Source organism: Macrosteles quadrilineatus, unplaced genomic scaffold (genome assembly GCF_028750875.1).
Source record: "Macrosteles quadrilineatus isolate MER2022 unplaced genomic scaffold, UCM_ALF_1.0 Scaffold_2__2_contigs__length_208266976, whole genome shotgun sequence".
Lineage (NCBI taxonomy): Eukaryota > Metazoa > Arthropoda > Insecta > Hemiptera > Cicadellidae > Macrosteles > Macrosteles quadrilineatus.
The window spans coordinates 18,164,068-18,186,020 of NW_026542595.1; the positions used below are offsets into that span (position 1 = coordinate 18,164,068).

Sequence of the window (21,953 nt, forward strand, 5' to 3'; positions counted from 1 at the left end):
AATTCTAAAATGTGATGACTTTTTTAGTAACAACGTTACATGTTTTAAACAGTTTTTAGATTGTACACCTATGCACCTCTAGTAAATAATAGGAGAAGATATAATACATATAATGAAACGGAACAGGGTTATTTTAATTCACGATTCTTAATCAACGACTTGACAGATTTTCCTGATTTGAGTGTTGGGTTTCCTTTATGTTGTTTTTATAATCGAGTGTATACCAAGCCATTGCTCGGTTCCCTGTTCCCCGGTACTGAGCTACTCAATAGACAATAGCTTTGTTTTTAGATAAGATCAGGTAGTTTTAGCTATAGCCACCATTCATAAAAATGGTAACAAACAAGAACGCCTGGGTCAATTTAGAACCATAAAAACTAAAATCTTTAAAAAAGTAGGTCTATACTGAAAGACGTAGGTAAAATTAATATTAATTAAACAAAATTAAGAGGATGACACGGGTTGTACACTACAGTAGGCCTAATAGCCTACAATAATAGAAATTTGCAATTTGTATCTATGCATAGACAAATTTTTAATGCAATCCATGAATACATTAGGCCTACCACTTTATAATGTATTGATCAATATTTATTTAAATTCAATAGCTCTATTTAAAAATAAATTACCACTGCAATGCATTTCTGTAATGACGTTTAACGTGTAAATTTTATCATGATTTATGATTCAATTTTATGATTAAAGGTTACGAGCCCAGTATATAAAATACAAACTTAATAATTTTATTGCAGAAGTTAACAAAATGGTATTTATTCGAATAAAAGAAACAAATGGTGGACTACAAAAATAGATATTTTATAACATGTATAATATCCGAATTAAATGTACAGTATTATCATTTTGCATCCCAATAAACTACTATTTAAGTAAGAAAACCACATATAAAACATACTCCCTTATATTAGTACATTTCTCATACTTAAGGATCAGCTGAAGACAAGTTTTATTCTTAGTTATGTCCGGTGCACTGTCTTTAGAGAGGTCGTGTTTTGTTTACAATTGTTTCTTGTTTTCAGTCATTTAAAACCTCGTTTAACCAAATAAAACGTTTTAATCACAACTTATAACACGTACCCTAGTTATATAACCAAACAGTAAAGAACAAATCATGAAGTTAACTATAAAATAATAGAAACACAATTTCGTCGACACTAGCGATCAGTGTCACCGGACATGAACTAGACACAAAAACAAGCTTCAAAGTTTACAATAGGATGTAAAGTTTACTTGTGTTGGTTAGTCTATGGTAAGACTATAATGCATTTTCTACCCTAATAACCATAAGAATAATATTAAACATACTTCTAAATATATATATTTTATCGGCTACGTTGCTCTTACTCCTAATTATTCGTAGGATACGACACTATGCTACCGATACGATATAGGTACTACACTTTCGGCAACACTGGCCAAAAATCTTCGTGCTTGGCTCCCATTGGACGAGGCTTCTGATTGGGAGTTAGCGAGTTCCGCCGAGGGACCGAGTTAGCGAGTTCCGGAGTTAGCCAATTCCGAAACCGAACAAGTTAGCGAGTTCCTCTCATCGACCAAATTTGAAGATAGGGCGTTTAACATGGGGTTAGTGAGTTCCAGAGTTAGCCAATTCTGTGGACCCATCTAAACAACCTCCTCAAAACTGGTTTCAAAATCCTAGAGTCCTCCAGCCAAACCAAAAACCTCCTTTCAAGAGCCCCTTCCATAATCTATAGGCAACCCCCAAATTTCAGGAATATGCTAGTCCACCCAAAACTCTCAAATCCACCAAAAATACCATCTGAGAAACCTAGACCGGGCTCATACCCATTCAATGAAAACTGATGTAAATCTTGCAAGATACACTATCCTACAGAAACTTTTTCCAGCACATACCATAATAAAAATTACAGAATCCAAGGCCATCATATCTGCAGCTCAGAAAACCTTATCTACCAGCTTCAATGTTCACATTGTCCAGCCCAGTACATAGGCCTAACAACCGAGACTCTCCGAAAACGCATGAACGGCCATCGACATGATGTTAAAACTAGCAAGGAAAAACCAGTTGCACATTGCACAACATGCGTTATCCCACCAACTTCTATTTATGACTGTTTCACCATAAAAGCTCTAAAATCATTGCCAAAAAACCAATGCAATAGTTCAATGCTCAGAAGATGGGAATTAGCTTACCAGTTTGTGACCTACTCCAGAACCCCACCTAACCTCAACATTAGATAATATCCTTTTATCCACACCCTAACAGCTAACTATTAAGTATTTATTTTCATGAACAAAACAAATTTTGCTTTTCAATATACATATTATATGTAAATACAATATTGCAATGTGCCTGTATTTATTGCTTTGTGTAGTGTCAGTTGGACAACCTGTACATTTTGAATTCAAACTGTGTCATCCTATTTTAAACTGTTGTTCTTGTAACTGCCATCTAGGCCTACTTCTGAAGAAGCCTCTGAAAGAGGCGAAATATCAAGTATTATTATGTGTGTGTTTTATGTGTTCTTTGACCTGTCTGCAACCTTTCACAGGGTGTCTACTACATTCTGGATAAAAAATTCATGGACAATTCCCGTACATTTAAGGACACTTTGTCGTAACCGTTGTCGCACTGATTACCGAATATATTTTCCTGATTTGTCAAACAGTATTAATATTGTTCTTCGTTGTAGTTGTACCAGAGAGAAAAGTAAGTAATAATAGACAAGAGTTAAATTTCAAAATATAAATTTATTGAAATGAGCAAACATTAACTTCGGGTAAAGCTTAGTGTAACAGAGAAACCCAATCATCATCTACCGCAATAGCGACAAAATCCTGAATATCTCGATCGGTCATGGAAACATTATCATATCATATCCGATCTATGTAGATTAGTTAGGCATGATTCGCCCCAGCACAACGTTAAGTTCTCGACTACTTTTGAAACAAATCTTTAATACATTTATTGTACCTCGGTTCTCGGTACAAAATCGGTATGGTAAGCGGCTACCAGTAAGCACAGTGAAAGATTATTGTCTTTTCATTTGCAAAGTTATTGGAATCAATTACAACAATGAGGTTATAATAGAAGCAAAGTCACCATCATCATTCTAGTTCATAAGATTTAGATTGCTTAAAGCATATATCACAATAAATAAATATGGAAAACAAAAACATTGAAACCTGAACAGCCAACAATATAAGACAAAGATACAGAAAATGCAATGACATGATTTGAGACCAAGTAGGTCTGCGTTACAATTAATGCAAACAACAATGCTTGTGGTTTTGTCAACTGAAAGTAATATCCATAAAAAAATGTTTTAACTTACAAAATAATACTGTAGATTAGTTACAAGTTTAATATGAAACCATAAACAGTTTTATGACAGTAGGCAATGGCCATCGGCAAATTGAATGTTCAAGAAGATAAAAGTAAGAAGTTAAATTTAACAGCTATTATAATAAAACTATTATTTCCATGATTAAATAGGTTTGGGATCTCATAATAATAACCCAAGTAATAAATAATGGAAGTTGTAAAGGAATAAAAGTGATAAAACTTTTATGGCCTAAGCTACTTTCACGGTTCTTGCTGTTCTTGGAAGTACTTGACACTTGATTGTGGTGATAAAATATTAATGGGTTTGAGCTTCTAATGGTTTTTTATTGCACAATTATCCTAGTAATAAATTTATGAAAATGTAAACTAAACAAACATCTGATAAACCTTATATGTGCTCCTAACCAACTAGCGATCGATAAAATTATTGCCCATTAAAAATTTAAGGATATAGTCTGGCATTTAAGGACAATTCCCGTACATTTCATGGCCAGTAAAAAATTAAGTACAATTCCCGGTTTTCCCGGATTTCCCGGTTGGTAGACACCCTGCTTTCATCAGGTGAGTTAGCTGTGTCCTCTCCATCCTATATATTTATTTAATGCAATTATCTCGTAACACATTGGTGGGCCACAGATTTCAGGCTCTTCTAGCTACCATAAGAACGTAATGGACAAGGCAACGCCAGCGGGTGGCGCTTGACTATCAGGGAACAATGTATTGGTGCAGCAGGGTGGGCCGATTTGAGCTGGCCCACTGGATGTTGACTCTCAATATTTTCACTGGGATTGCTGAGCGCTAGTGTAGCTTTGTTTACATCCCGCAGTGTATGTTGTACACCAACCGGCAAACAGGTTGTAGTTGTAATATTTAATAAAATAATAAGTAAACACTTTTAGTTAGTTAGTTTTGTAATATTATTCGTCCAAATTTATTAGAGTAGCCATATTACGGTTTTAGTGATCATAAACTTAAAAGCATGATGGTGATATTATTGTGAAGCGTGTTTGTGTTCGTGGTTCAAATGAGGTTAGGCCTACTTCAACAGTACTGCAATCTTCATGTTGAGTGCAATTTAATATTTGCCACATGTCTGTTTTTAATGTTATACTTCAATGATGAATACCAGATGGTTAAATTGTTAAATGTGTTGTTAAAAACAATAATAGTTTTAATCTATGTCTTCTTTAGTTGGTTCAATTAAAAGTGTTGAGTTTAATAATTCAGTTTGCCCTTTTATTTTATTGAGCTAGGTATTTTAATTTAGTGTCCAGGGAAACCACATATTTACAGGTTATGGGCCCAGGGCTGTTTAAATACGGAATTTGTTAATATTTTTTTTACCTGGCTAATGAAATTGAATTAATATGGCAACTGAACATGAAAAGTATCGAATACCATTGTTGGATGGAACCAATTTCAGCAATTGGAAATTTAGAATTGAAACTCTGCTGGAGGAATTAGAATTATTATCTTTTGTAAAGGAATCTTATGTTACCAAAGTTGAATTTCTGGATAAAGACACAGATGAACAACGAGAGAGGAAGGAAGCAAGGTTGTTGGAATTAGCGAAACAAGATCGAAAGTGCAAGTCGCAGATTATACAGCGTATTGCGGACAGCCATTTGGAATATGCAAAAGACAAGGCAACTGCTTTTGAACTATGGCAATCTCTCTGCAACACATTTGAAAGGAAAGGAATAGCTAGCCAACTTCTACTAAGGAAGCAGTTACTAACAATGAAGTTTGATGCGAAGAATGATGTTTTAAATCGTCACTTTCTGAAATTTGACAAAGTCATAAGAGAGTTACGTTCTACAGGAGCAACTGTCGAGGAATCTGACATTGTTTGTCATCTACTACTGACCATGCCCAAAGAATATGACGTCGTTGTCACGGCCATAGAGACTCTATCAATGAAGGACTTATCTCTAAGCTTTGTGAAGGTCAGACTGCTGGAAGAGGAGACAAAGAGGAGGGGCGTTGGAAAAATTGAATTTGATTGTACATCACCTCCTACTGCCTTCCAGTCTCAACCAGGGAAAAAGAAAAATTTTCCAGGAAATCAAGGAACTTCTGGCAACTCGTTCAATTTCACTTGTCACAGATGCGGAAAGCTTGGACACAAACGAGCTAACTGCAGAGTCAAATTACCACAGAACCCATCAAAGAAAAATAATTCTGCGAACGTGGTCGACACCAAACAGGAAGATCATTTTGTTTTGGAGCATCAAGTGAAGACTGTTCAGCAGATACCGTAAATTGGATATTAGACTCTGGAGCAACAGAACATCTGGTTAACAGTAATGAGGTATGTCTCTCTAACTTTAAGAAATTAGAACAGCCTATTAAAATCAAAGTAGCCAAGTCTGGAACTTATCTTGAAGCAAAATGTAAAGGGGAATTGTATGTCACTAGTGTTGTTGAAGGGAAGGAAATTAAAATAACAATCAAAGATGTTTTATCTGTACCTGGAATTAGTTACAATTTACTTTCAGTAAGAAAATTGGAAATGAATGGTTTTTGTGTTATCTTTCAAAATTCATGTGGCTTGATTAAGAAAGATAATCAAACTGTTGCGGTTGCAAAAAGAAACAATTCTCAGTTATATATGTTAAATTTTTTGCAACAAAAAGCTTTGTCAGCTTCTTCAACTGAAACAGAAATGAAACTGTGGCATGACAGGCTTGGTCATTTGAGCTATGGTTGTATTAAAAGTCTCAGGTCGCAGGTAGATGGGATGGAGTTGAATACTTCAACATTACCCTTAGAAAAGTGTTCAAAGTGTGTTGAAGGGAAACAATCACAATTTCCTTACAATCAGAACAGGAGACGTGCCACCAGACCTCTTGAGTTGATTCACAGTGATTTGTGTGGTCCAATCTCACCAGTTTCATTTGACGGTAAGAAATATATCATCACTTTTATTGACGACTTTACTCATTTCACAGTGGCCTATGCTCTAGAATCGAAGGCGGAAGTCACACGATACGTCAAGATGTATCATGCTTTGGCTACATCTCATTTCAATCTAAAGATTAGCAGATTCCGTTGTGACAATGGTCGTGAATACATGTCAAATGAGTTGAAGCAGTTTTTTGAGGAGCAAGGAATTCAGTATGAGTTCACAATCAGATATACTCCTCAACAGAATGGAGTCTCAGAACGAATGAACAGGACTATTGTTGAAAGGGCTCGTTGTTTAATACTTAATTGTGAATTAGGTAAGACATTTTGGTCAGAAGCTGTTCGAACTGCCGTATATCTAATCAACCGAAGTCCGACATCAGCTTTAGGAGGAAAGATCCCTGCTGCTTTATGGTACAATGAGAAGCCTAATCTTAGTAAGTTAAGAGTTTTTGGCTGTGCAGCATATTTGCTGTTACCTAAGGAATTAATATCGAGTAAATTTGACAGCAAGTGCTTGAAGTGTTACTTTACTGGATATTGTCCTAATGGTTATCGACTGTGGTGTCCTGAAGAAGGAAAAATAATCACTGGAAGAAATGTTGTGTTTTATGAGGAAAAATTTTACTTTGAGAGCACACCAATTGAAGACTGGATTCCCGATCATGTACATGAATCCAGATCGAGTAAAAAGGAAGACAAGAACAAAGAAGAACGCAGATCATTGTCTGATGAAAATCAAAGAATTTCTATACCAGATCTTGAAGAAGAGGAAGAAGAAATTGAAGATCGTGTAAGTGAAGAAGAAACAATAAGACACTCTACCAGAAAGAGGAATGTGCCAAGATACTTACAGGATTATGCAGTTCTTGCTCTGAATGCTGAATCTTTTGTCGATGATGTACCGCAAAGTTACAAGGATATTGCAGGCCGTGATGATAAGGATCATTGGTATCAAGCTGTTAAGGAAGAACTTAACTCTATAAAGGAAAACAAAACTTGGACTTACACTAAACTACCACCTGGAAGGAAAGCTATCTCCAGTAAATGGGTTTTCAAATTGAAGAAAGACATGGACGGAAATATTGAACGATACAAGGCAAGACTTGTTATCAAAGGATGTTCACAGAGAAAGGGTTTTGACTATGAAGAAACATATGCTCCAGTGGTTCGTCTTGCAACAGTTAGGGTGTTGCTGGCTGTAGCAAATGAACGTGGATTAATTCTTGAACAATTAGACGTCAACAATGCTTTTCTTCATGGTGAACTGAAGGAGGAAATATATATGTCCATTCCTGAAGGAGTTGAAGGAACACCCGGCTCCGTTTGCAAATTGCAAAAGGCGCTATATGGCTTGAAACAGGCACCATTAGCATGGAATCAAGCTATTCATTCATTTCTCATTTCAGTTGGTTTCACCCAATCAGAATCCGACAAATGTCTTTACGTTATGATACAAAATGATATTGTCGTGTATCTTGTGCTCTATGTTGATGATATTCTCATGGCAGGAAATAATAGGGAGAAAATCAAGGAAATTAAAGTAAAGTTGAATGAGAAGTTTAAAATCAAGGAATTGGGAGAACCAAAAACATTTTTGGGAATCGAAATCTCCAGGAGTGAGGGGGAAATGTACTTAAGTCAGACTGCCTACCTAAAGAGTCTTCTTAAACGATTTAACATGCAAGATTGTTGCCCAGTCAAAACGCCAATGGAAGTAAAACTAGAAATCAAAGGCGGAAAAAGGACTGATAAGCCGTGCAGAGAAGTAATCGGATGCTTAATGTATGCAATGCTAGGTACAAGGCCAGATTTGAGTGCTGTAGTAAATTTCCTAAGCAGGCATCAAAGTGACCCAACAGAAGAACTCTGGAAATGTTTGAAGAGAGTCCTAAGATATATAAAAGGAACAATCGACTTAAAATTATGTTATCGAAAGAGCAAACAAGATGACATTATTCTGGCTTACGCTGATGCAAACTGGAATAAAAGTGGAGATTCAAGATCGACCTCAGGTTATCTCATACAAGTGTTTGGAAGTACTGTAAGTTGGGCAACAAAGAAGCAATCTAGTGTTGCGTTATCATCTACAGAGGCGGAATATGTAGCTTTGGCAACAGCAGCAGCCGAATTACTCTGGATGAAGTATCTGATAGAAGATTTTCAAATTTTGCTTAAGTTACCAATCCGCATCCTGGAAGATAATCAATCTTGCATACGACTTCTACAGAAGTGGGAGCATCGCCGATTGAGACATGTGAATGTTAAATACAATTTTGTGCGGGAACTTCACCAGCGGAGAATCATGTCTGCAGAATATATATGTTCGGAAAATCAGATTGCAGACATTTTTACAAAAAGTCTGCCTGCACCTCGGTTTGGCAATTTGAGAAAGATGTTAGGATTGTTTGTTTGTTAATTGTGTCAAATGTAAAATTATTAAATTGAGGAGGGGTGTTGAGTGCAATTTAATATTTGCCACATGTCTGTTTTTAATGTTATACTTCAATGATGAATACCAGATGGTTAAATTGTTAAATGTGTTGTTAAAAACAATAATAGTTTTAATCTATGTCTTCTTTAGTTGGTTCAATTAAAAGTGTTGAGTTTAATAATTCAGTTTGCCCTTTTATTTTATTGAGCTAGGTATTTTAATTTAGTGTCCAGGGAAACCACATATTTACACTTCAGAATTGTGAGCTATAAAAAAATTCAGTCCTTGCCATGATTTAACCCTCCGAGTGTCACGCGTCATAAAAATGACGCACAACACACTTTGTGTAGGGTCACGCGTCACTTTTATGACGCACAAACATCGTTTACGGCGAAGGCTCTATGACTGACTGAATCGGATTGAACTTGATCGAGTTAGGTATCGTTCTTTCCGTAATATTCTAAGCTTTCTCCAGAGGTCTGTCTCTAAGCGCTATTCATTTTAGTTCCGAAAATATTGTAGCAGACAGCTGACGTGCGTGTATTTGTAAACAGCTAGGTTCCCCCGGACCGATGACTGATGTGTTTTATTACGTTTATCATTGTTTTAGTGTTAAAAATCAAAAGTAGTGATATACGTGGTGCATTATAAGAAGATTTAAGTGGTTTTGAAGTGCTGGTTGATGATCCTGAAGAAGTAGGTAGTGATATTGATGTAAATTATCAGCCAGATTCCTAGCTATGGTTAGGCTATGCATTCTTAGCTAAACGCTATGTACTGAAATCCGTTTTTCGCTCATAACTTATTTATTTGATAACTTACCTCGCTATATGATTATATATTTGTAATCCTCATTAAATTTAGAACAAAGTGGCTATTTTCAAATATTTATAGGCCTATAATTTATACAATTTCATTGAGCGCAAACTTATTTTTTTTTTGAAAATTTTTGAAATTATATTTTTTTTTTCCCTAAAATTTTTTTTTTGAAAAAATGTTCCTTATGTTTTATATATAATATTGAAGCCCATGATTTTCCAAACAAAATGGTATATAGAACATTAGAATTAACATTGTTTTAAGCTTCTCAGATCCGTTTTAATAAAACCTTGCAAAGGGGCCAAAAATAGGTGGACATTAAGGCCTAAACTATGGACACTCGGAGGGTTAAATAGTAAAAACAAACACTAAAAATAAACGGTATCAGCATTCTGACACATACTTTCTCCCATAAGCTCGTCACAACCTTTATCATGGGTAAGCGGTGAAAATAAATAGGCTATGATATTTTGTAGTTAATAATCACAAAAGTTGAAATAACTTTTGAACCGTAATTGTAACAGCAATGGGGTGCTGTACTATTTTTTTAGAATTATAAGAACCATAAAATATTAATTTAAATCCTACATAATCCTAGTTAATTTAAAAATCCTTTTTTTGTATTTTTTATTTTATGGTTTCTATGGAAAAATAACAATAGCTTTTGAACTGTAATTTTTACAGAAATTGGATTTGTACAATTTTGTTCAGAATTTAAAGGTCTATAACATACTAAATGTATTATAAAATCGTTCGGGCCATTTTCGATAAAATCCAATTTTTCTGTTATTTGATGGGGTTTTATGGGAAATCCCCATAAAAAATTAAAACTTAAAAAAATGAAAAAAGATCAACATTTTAAGGACCATAACATACTAAGTTAAATCAAAACCGGGTTTTCTTCTAAAATACTATTTTTTTATTTTATGGGGGTTTTATGGTAAAATCAAAATTAAAAATCAAAATTTAAAAAAAAATGAAAAAACGCCTGGAGATACCATGGATTAGAACCTACACAACAAATTTCATCGAAATTGGACCACAGGTGTAGTCCCTAGCTCTGTAGGCCTACACATCCAGACACACACATCACACACACACACCCATACACATCTAGACATCACTTTGAAAACAACTTTTTTGAGTCCAGAGGGACCCAAAACGGACTCAAAACTCAAACTCAAAAATGTTGACGAAAACAATACTTTTTCCATATACTATGGTATAGAGGGAGAAAGTAATAGATTGTATAAATATTTCAGCACTTTGTAACAAATTACCGGTAATATAGTTCAAAGACTTAAACTTCTTATTCTACTTACTTTTATAACAGTAAAGTCCTTTTCCATGATTATCAAAGTCTTCTCTTTTCCACACAACAATGTCATCCTCCTCCACAAATGACTGCCACTCTGTATAAACAAACATCCATTGAAAAAGAATGTATTCTAATGAGTTGGTAATATTGTTTTCAGTAATTATAATAAATACTGATGGATATACTATACTTTGAGTACCGGTACATACCATAGTAAAAAGTAAAATTTAAAGATTTGTAAAGGGGTTTTCTCAAATTATAATACTGTCAAGGGGGGGGGGGGTAATAGTGTGACTATTAGACAAGTTTGTACAATCTTTGGTCGAGTTTTCAACTACGGAGCCACCTTAGTTTAATCTATGACTATCATAAATATTACTCATATTTATTATCAAAAATATAAATATTATCATAACTTAGAGAGTGGTACAAAGTGGGATACAGTATATAGTGAAATGAAAATGAAATATTATTTATTTATACAGGCGAAAGTTAGGGCCACATGGCCCTTTCTTACACTTAACCTGTCAAATAGTGGGACATTCCATATAACTTTTTTTCTTCAAAGCCATGTGGCCAGTTTCAAATGTGTTGTGTCAAGGCCAACAGTGAGTTTTAAGTTACATCCACCACCATGGAGTGGTTAATGTAATGTAGGCTAATGTTTCGTTTGGACCATGGCATTACAGGAGAGCTGGAAAGTCAGGGGTAAAACAATCCCTACAATAATTAATACATTTTTGCCAAAAAGGGCAAGACAACAGCTCCTAACTTAAACAATTTACAGGGAGCAGGGTCAGTTCGAGTCATTTTCAGACTTCATCATCCAGGTGAAAGAGTCAGCAGAAATCCTATTACCAACAGAGTATGACTTTCTGGAGGGTAATATTGAAAGGTATAAACGCGACAAATGTCTTGCAGGATTCCCACCACTGACAAAACTTGATGATTTAATAGCGCTTATCCCAAAGTTAGAAGTTGTGAGACAGCTGGAAGAGAGCAGCAACTCTCAATCAAGCCGATTGGAAACCAGACAAGAAAATAATAAGGAAAACAAAAATGTAAAAATAAAAATGGGGTTTTCTTATTTTTTACCCATAAAACACAAAATTTATCAATTTTTCTCCAGACCTTTTTAAAGGGCTTAAAAAACATATAATTTATTATATAAAAGTGTTTTTGTACAGTGATTGGTTACGGAGAATATTGTAAAATGCAGATTTATTCATTATTTTGCCTCCTGAACTGTTATTCAAAGTATTATCTAGGTTACGTACCTTATACAGTCAAAACAGTTCTAAATTCAGTCACTAAAGGACGATGCACATTTCAGAGCTTTTAAGCTCTATCTTCAGGTCCGAGGATACATTTATCAATTCATCTTGCAGATTCGTCAAAATTTATCAACAATTAAAAACACATAATACTAACACATAATTCATTATATTTATACAGGTACATGTGCCGGCTGGCGATAGATCCCGACTGAGGAAGGAGTTGACTTACTACCCTACCCCCACCTGTTGACCTTGAACTGTTGTTATCTTGGGTCTCTTAGACTGGATATCATTGATACGGTTAAATAAAACATTGCAGCCGTATTTAAGTTGTTCATTTAATACTTTATTTGGGTTTGATTTAAAAGTGTTGTAAATATGTAGTTCCTCTATTGTTGACATGTGTTGTGATTTTTTGCATTTGTAGAGAACTTCTAAGTTTTCATCAAAACTTTTCATGTCATGATAACTATTTTTTATCAAATGTTCTGCAAATTTAGATTTTTGGTTCTTTAATGTTGGTTTGGGAAGGTGTTCAGAATACCTTTTTTTTTTATGAGTGGCCAGTTTGTCCTATGTAAAACTTATTACATTGAGAACATTTTAATTTATAAATTCCAGTATTTTCATTTCTTTTTGTACTATGGATATTTAGATAGCTGCATACAATAGCTTTGTAAACAGATTAATATCAGTGCCAATGTGTTAATGATAGATAGTATGAGTGATTAGTTTTTACAAAATAAAAGAGATGAAAAACAATTGATGGTTTATTAACATGGTTGAGAACAAAACTGATAAAAAGTAAACAAAAAAGTAAATAGATCATAACAATTAATAACATATGATTTTATCCTCAAATGGCAGGCAGTTGATAGTATACATAGAGTAGGTACTTCTAACACAATGAATCCATCTGACTACAATGAAGAAATAAATATTCTTAAACACATTGCTGTCGCTAATGGTTACCAGAGCATTCTAATTGATAAACTGATTCTTAAACATAAACAAAAAACCTCCAAAATTAAAGAGAAGAAAACATACATTTCAACAGAATTTGGTACATCTCTTAGTAGTAAATTTAAAAACATCATGGCCAAAAACAACGTTATTGTGTCCTTCAAAACAGTTAACAAACTTGGATCTTTGTTGAAAGAGCAGCCTCAGACGACAACTCCTGTTTTTGACAAGACTGGCGTCTATAAGATCAGTTGCGACGACTGCCCTAAGTATTATATTGGCCAGACAGCTCGCTCTTTCAAGAAAAGATTTAAAGAACATCTCCCAAAGAAGCCAACATCCGCTCAAACATCAACCTTTGCCGAACACCTGGTTTCTGATAATCACAACTACACTAATATTGATAGCAACATGTCCATACTGCATATATCTAACGACCATTTTAACAAAAATACACTTGAAGAGTTTGAAATATACCGAGCTGTGAAATTTGACAAACATAATATTTTAAATGACAAACTATCCTTCCAATCTAATTATATTTACGACACGGACATTAAGGTACTTGAGAGAGAGTCGGGGATGAATGGGGACAGCTGACTGATAACAAGAACAAAGGAATGACGTCACAGCGCCAACCGACCACGTTGACCGGCAGTCTAGACGTTACATCCATCCGGCCGTGACGCATAATCCTCACCGGTGTTACCATTTTTAGCTTTTACTCGTTAAATCGTACTTTTTTCGTTTCAATGTTCGTGTCTGTGTTTTTGTTCGTAACCGTGACCATGTTCGTGTATGAACGTATATGTGTATTGACGACCTTCTGATGAAGTGATTTGACATCCCCTGGACGCCCGAAGATGACTTCGTGATAAGTCGAAACTAGTTGCGTCATAACAGCAACAATTTGGATTACAAGAAGCAGGTATTTACACCAATTTGATATTTAGGTGTTTACTCAACTTGTTTGTGGTTCTGCATGAGAGTGTGATGTTTTGTTTTTTCATAGATTTAGATAGTGAATAGTGTAATGATTTTCCATATTCTATTGATTCCAAATTTTCCAAAAATTCCAAATTTTCCATCTACAGGAAACCAACCGCTACTGATCACACGATCCACTCTACATCTTATCACCCCATCTCCCATAAACTAGCGGCCTACAATAGTATGGTTCATCGATTGTTATCGATACCCATGGATCCAGACGACTTTGAAACTGAAACAAATATAATAAAATACATAGCAGTGGCCAATGGATATGAAAGTAAAATGGTGAACAAAATAATTTCCAAGAAAAAGAACAGGAATGAAAAACGCATTGAAACCAATCCCTCTGAACAGAAAAAGTTTATCACAATAGAATATGGAAAATCATTGCACAATACACTATCTAAATCTATGAAAAAACAAAACATCACACTCTCATGCAGAACCACAAACAAATTGAGTAAATATCCATAGTACAAAAAGAAATGAAAAAAAAATACTGGAATTTATAAATTAAAATGTTCTCAATGTAATAAGTTTTACATAGGACAAACTGGCCGCTCATTCAAAAAAAGGTATTCTGAACACCTACCCAAACCTACATTAAAGAACCAAAAATCTAAATTTGCAGCACATTTGATAAATAATAATCATGACATAAAAAGTTTTGATGAAAACTTAGAAGTTCTCTACAAATGCAAAAAATCACAACACATGTCAACAATAGAGGAACTACATATTTACAACACTTTTAAATCAAACCCAAATGAAGTATTAAATGAAAAACTAAAATACGGCTGCAATGTTTTATTTAACCGTATCAATGATATCCAGTCTAAGAGACCCAAGATAACAACAGTTCAAAGTCAACAGGTGGGGGTAGGGTAGTAAGTCAACTCCTTCCTCAGTCGGGATCTATCGCCAGCCGGCACATGTACCTGTATAAATCTAATGAATTATGTGTTTTTAATGTTTGATAAATTTTGACGAATCTACAAGATGAATTGATAAATGTATCCACGGACCTGAAGATAGAGCTTAAAAGTTTTGAAATGCGCATCGTCCTTTAGTAACTGGATTTAGAACTGTTTTGACTGTATAAGGTACGTAACCTAGATAATACTAAAATGTAGAATCGTGGTCTTCTGGCGACAACCGTGTCAAAAATGATGAATCACTAACACTCACCGACGTTTCGGCCTCGATACAGAGTGCCATCTTCAGGGCGACTTGATTTTTCATCAGTGCGGAGTCTAGTCGCCCTGAAGATGGCAATCTGTATCAAGGCCGAAACGTCGGTGAGTGTTAGTGATTCATCATTTTTGACCCGGTCGTCGCCAGAAGACCACGATTCTACATTAAATGACCGTGGAACCCTATCCAGGAATATCGTAAAATGTTATTGTTGGCTTGTTTATGCATATATTTTGATCAAACTTGGCGGATTTATTTATTTGATACTAAGCTATTGATATTTTAATACAAAAAACACTCTTTATTAGTTTCCCTGTAGCAGCTACCCTAGGTACTCGTTAAACATAAATGTTAATTAATAGATTAATTGAAAATCAATGCAGGCAAATGGAAATTCACTTAGTCGGCAGGCTTGCTGTAGCGGGGGTATTTTATTACCGCCATGTTAATAAGCTTAAAACACAAATAGGCTGCCTAATTTTGTACATTGAAGCGGTGTTGTACATTTGGGCTACAGAGACAATTAAAAAAAACTGTAGCCTACTTGTAAAAGATAACTATTGTAGTTTGCTTGGATAGGCCCAATTCACACCGAACGGACGTCGGGCGGAGACGTGGCACGGACGTGGCGAGTTATAGTTAATGTAATAAATAGCCCAGAAATATTATGGAAAACGTTTTAATACTGAACAAATTATTAATACATCTTTTTAACAATTACACCAAACCATAACATACAAAAGGTAAACAATTAAATTATTATTTGGTCAAGTGAGTATGTAAAGACAAGATGAGAAATATTACTTCTCTAACACTACCCCTTAATGTTTATCAACTTGATCCAGTCCGATTAATTGCACTGACGCTTGATGCATTGGGCCAGGAACACCTTTTGTCTTGTTTTCTTGACACAACAAAGTGTTCAGGCTGTTGAATATTTAGGGCTTCTTTCCGCTGTCTGTTCAAAAAAGCAGTTGAAAAATCCAAATGATGAATTGGTGTACGATCATGAACCACATTATACGCTTGAAAAGGTCCAATGTCCTTTGGTTTCCGTTGTCTCTGTGGATACTTTCTCACCTCTGATTCTGCTTCATGATACACTGTTGTATACATCTCCTCTTCCAGATTTGATACATTCTCAGCTATGATATCATTAACATCGTTCTCAGTTATGGCTCTATTCTCTGAGTCATCATTTGATAGATCTAAAATCTTATATGATTTGTTATCCCTCACTTCTCCCCCTTCAACTGGTTTTTCCTCTAAGAACACAACATCTCTGGATATGATTATCTTAGAGGGATATCTTGGATCAACAAGTCTGAAGGCTTTAGAGTTTTGGCAATAACCAAAAACTCACGACTTTTGGGATCGAGCTTCTTTCTTTGTCCACTTGGTACGTGAGCGCTTTGCAACCAAAAACTCGCAAATGACTAAGATCAACCTTCTTATCGGTCCACACCTCTTCCGGTGTTCTCCCAAAAACAGCTTTAGTAGGAGACCGATTCTTCAAATAAATTACAGTATTAGCTGCTTCAGCCCAATACTTTTTGTCTAACCCAGAATCTTGCAGCAGAGAACGAGTCTTCTCAAAAATTGTACGATTTGCCCTCTCAGCAACGCCATTTTGAGATGGTGAGTATGGAGCAGTTGTTTGATGTTGTACTCCAGAAGCTTAAAGAAAATCTTCTAGCTCTTTGTTCACAAATTCACCTCCATTATCAGTACAGAGTTTCTTCAATCTTTTCCCGGTCTCTTCAATCTTTTCCCGGTCTCATTTTCTACAAGCAATTTCCATTCTTTACAATCAATTCTTTTCTTTCAATTTCTTTTGGAAACGACTTCATTCTTTTGCTTCAAAAAGTAGCCGAATGTCTTTCTTGAAAAATCGTCAGTGAGAGTTAGTAAATATTGAGCTCCTCCATGCGAACTAACATTCACTGGGCTGCATAAGTCGGAATGCACTAATCCTAAAATTTCTGCTGTGCGAGTTCCCTTCTTCTTTTTAGAATAAGGAGTTGTAGTTTGCTTACCTTGTATGCAAGAAAAACAGGGTGAACCTTGACCAGAATATGACATACCAGTTGACATTTTGTCCTTCAATAATTTCATGGATTTCCGACTTAAATGAGCAAGACGACGGTGCCATAACTCTTCTGTGTCTTTACTATTTCCATCAGTTAAAACGTCGTTGTAATCTTAAAAATATGGACTACAATAGTGATTATCCGGTCCAAGGTCGTATCTCTATTAATAAACAAGTTATTGTATAAAATATGTAAAAATGGACTATTGGTTAGTCCAAATATAAAAAAAATATGGTTTTTTTCCGAAAGTAGAACTAATTTGTGAGTGTCGCATAGAAGTAATATCAAATATCTTTGCTGATAGTTGTAATATGGACTTTAGTGATAAAGAATAAACATGTTGCCTTTATATTATAAATATGTTAAATAAACTTTTTTATTACTTAAGATACAACTTTGTACCTGATAACCTTTTCTGTTGGCCATATTCTTTTGATTAAAACAACGTTTTGACCGATGTCCCATCTAGTACCGTTCTCGAGATAGTCGTTTCAATGAATAGCACGATCCGCCATCTTTGCTCCCCTCCCCCCAAGTTCTCCACCACCTGAAAAGTAGGCGACATATGTATTTTTTATCACTACAGTCCATATTACAACTATCAGCAAAGATATTTGATATACTTCTTTGCAACACTCACAAATTAATTCTACTTTTGGAAAAAAAAACTACACGAATAGTCCATTTTTATGCCCATTTTTACATATTTTATACAATAACTTGTTTATTAATAGAGATACGACCTTGGACCTGATAATCACTATTGTAGTCCATATTTTTAAGGGTACTTTCCTGTTAAAGGGAACATTCATTATTATCGATGATTTTTTCGATATATCGATATTTTTGTTTTCCGATCCATTACAAATTGACAACAACTAACTAAGAGATCTTGTTTAGGCTAAAACAGTCTATTATATGGATTAAGAAATGAAACTGTTCTAAGCTAACCGTTTGATAACAGAAAAGGCAAGTTAAACACGGAATTTTTAAATGTTACAGCAAGTTTGGTTAGTTATGTTAGGTAATTTTTTTTAGAACAGTTTCATTTTATTATTGTTTGTTGATACTGAACAATATTTATTGTAGTTGTCAGCTGGTATGTTTTAATTTGTTAATATCGATATATCGAGAAAAAAACCATCGATAATAATGAATGTTCCCTTTAACAGGAAAGTACCTTTTAAAGATTACGACGACGTTTTAACTGATGTTCTATCTTTTACCGTTTTCGAAATATCAGCGTTTAAAGCATAGCGCAATCCGCCATGTTTGCCTCCTCCCCCCACCTTATCGACCACTTTTGAAATAGGCTAGGCGACATACGTAATTTTGATCATCACAGTCCATATTACAATAATCAGCAATAACATTGATGTAAATAAGGCTGTAACATTGTTAGGTATAAGTATTGATGCTAGTCTTTCATGGAAAAATCAGATTGATATTGTTTGTAAAAGGTTATGTAGAATAATATATTTACTGATTAATTTAAAAAGACAAGTAACTAAGGTGTGTTTAAGGATGTCTTATTTTTCCTTTTTTGAAAGTATTTTAAGATATGGTCTGACAGTTTGGGGAAATGGTATAGGCATGGAGAGAATTTTAATCTTACAAAAAAAAGCAATTAGAATAATAATGAATGCTAAACCGTCAGAACATTGTCGACCATTATTTGTAGAAGCTAATGTTTTAACCTTTGTTAATCTTTATATATATGATGTTCTGATGTTGGTAAAGAAAAACTATCCATCGTTGCCTAAAAGAGCCATATTCCATGACTATGAAACAAGAGATAGACATCTCCTACAGTTACCAAAATGTAGATTAACCAAAACAAAGAGTTACCATAGTTATTTAGGTCTTAAGTTCTTTAACAAGTTACCAAAAGCCTGGCTGAATTTATCAGAAAGAAAATTTGCAAAAGTATTGTATTCCTGGCTAGTAAAAAATCCTTTTTATGACATAGATGAATTTATGAAATATGAGTTTTTGTTGCATAGTTAAGATGACCTTATTGTAGACAGATTAGATATTGTATTTTTGTGACATTTATTTATGTATTATATGTATCTTTTGACAGAACAAATATTTGTTGCCTTGATATTTTGTTATTGCTTGTTAAGTTTGACGATGTCTATTACAATATGTGTATATTGTTGAAGGAATAAAGAATTTGTCTATTGTCTATTGTCATTGCGTACTACTTTCATGCATGCTCAAACCCCCTTAGCTCCTGGACTATTTGTAAATTGGCCAAGTACACTAAATCCAACATGTCATCGTCATCTTCTTCACTGCTATTCTCCATGATTTAGTTAGTCTTATGACAGAAATAACTAATTAAGTTGACAGAAATTAACTAACACAATTGATATCAATAGAAATAAGCAAACACCAGTCTACATACAGGTTGTCTCACCACTGTACCGTCCCTTCTGTGTGCATTGAACACGCCACGTCTCGCCTGTGCCTAGTCCGTGCCACGTCTCCGCCCGACATCCGTTCGGTTTGAATTGGGCCACATGTTGATAAAATTTTAAAAATTTATTCATTTCATCCTTTAGGCCTACTATTCAGGCAAAAACACTTCTTAACCTCCTCATAGCAGCAAACTTTAATAGTCATTAATTCTAATGTTACTTAAATAGGAAATAAATATGTCTTGTTCATGTAAATACTTCATTAAAAATCCGATCCAGGGGTATTGTTACATAGACAATTACTTGTTGCTATTGGGCACTCTAATCCCGTATAGTGTGAACTTAGTTGAGTAGCAGTAATAAAGGACCGGCTGCCACAGAGTTTATGTGTGTTGTATTTCAGTTTTAACTCTTTTGTTGGCATATTTCATTTTAAATGTATAAAACTTATTCTAGCGAAGGTGGCCTAAAAGTAATTATAATGAGACTAGTTAAATCCTTTGCAATGAAAGGGTAAAATACTAATTATTTATTATCCAGCATTAAGATTAATAGCATTAACTCTGTTTTATCTATATATTTAATACGCGACATGCAACTTTGTGAACAATAAGGCTTTTTTGTTTTAAGATTTAACCTCACATATGTTCGTCTAGGTGTGTAGAAGTGCAAACTGGCTTTAGATTTTTGAAATATATCTTTTTAAGGGTGTGGGCTGCCCTCAAAGTTCCTTCCATAAGGATAACATTGTGATTGATTTGAATGTTATTACATTCTGAAACAGATGTCAATACATTAGTTTTCTATAAAAAATAAATCCCAGCTGTTTTGTTTGGAATTGAAATGTAAACAGTTTGCTGTTTTTTAAAATAATTAGAAACCCGGCAAAGAAATGAGAAAATTTTTACATTTTATTTTTGTTTTTAAACATGCCAAGGACCTGACGACAAAGAAATATTGCCTACTATTTGAATTAGGGATGGCGTAAATATTACAATGGAATAGTAAAAATAAAACTGAATTTACACTGTGCTGCATTTCTTGATCAATCATTTAAAGAGCCAACTTGCAAACTATGGAAACACAGGATAGTCGTAGAACACCACCAAGTAGAAGAAATAGAAATTATGTTTTTTTTTAGAATTACTAATCATTATTATGGAAACCTAATGCGACTATGAGTGGGAAACATTTGTAGAAGACACTTAAAAACAAGATCAGCTTTTGAAAAATTATTATATACTAGGTGAAACCCGTCGAAATCGACGGTCACTGTCAAGGCTTACGCTAATTATTCATCTACTGAAAGTTAGGTGTAGTGGAATATACTTGAAGTGAAGTTGGCTTTTACTCTTGAACTGTTAGGGACCTCCTCGTTTATATGGTTGTGCGGCTTCATTGGCAACAAATAATTCAAATTACATAACAATGCGGCATTTGGCAAAAGCAATAAATACTGTAAATTGGCTGTTACGTAAATATTGACGTTTACATGCATTGTTAAACAACGTATCTTATAAAGGATGATGTGATCTAGTTTAAAAGGAATATGACCTTTCTGTCATGACAGTAGCTGCTTAAATAGTATTTACTCTTTGTGTATTTTTTACAGCCAAAATGTCGTGGTTATTTTTAATCATGTTAACAACCCAGTGAGCCACGGTCCGTAATATAGACCACTTCAAATAATTTGTCAAGATAGGTACCATTTTAGGCCAGGTTTCTGTGTTTGGATGTTATTACACACGATAAACTTCTTCTGCAGATAAATAATCTGGTGGAGAAATATAGGGCCTAAGCCAAATTATAAATGTCACAATGTGAGTTTGAGCATTTTGTAACTATATGGGTAAGTTATAGTATTTTCGAGGCTGCTGCTCAGTGCACTTTAAGAATATACTTTTTGACTCAAACTCAAACATCTTAATTTATTTGACAGTCGTTATAACTGCATAATAGCGTCAACAAAATTTCTCTTACAAATAAAAACAATATTTCTTATAAATAAAATCTAAAAACTAAAAGTCTTCTACACTGTAACAACAGCGTGACAAAAGAAGACTCTTAACCCCTTTGCCAAATTTGTCCACACTATTTTCCATCTTCAGGGGAGCGGGCAGTGCATTGAACAGTTGAATGCCATTGCAAAATAAATGATTTTCAAAAAACGCAGTTTTGTGCTTTGGAAT

The 21,953-nt window shown here is 34.5% G+C and overlaps 1 protein-coding gene across 1 annotated transcript in view; it reads right to left on the bottom strand.

Moving 5' to 3' along the window:
- LOC128985567 (stAR-related lipid transfer protein 7, mitochondrial-like) overlaps positions 1-21,953 on the bottom strand; it is a 101,485-nt gene that overhangs the window by 60,951 nt on the left and 18,581 nt on the right. Inside the window, exon 3 of the mRNA XM_054405176.1 lies at positions 10,829-10,918. Coding sequence (XP_054261151.1) covers positions 10,829-10,918 — 90 coding nt within the window. The remainder of the gene's footprint in view (positions 1-10,828; positions 10,919-21,953) is intronic.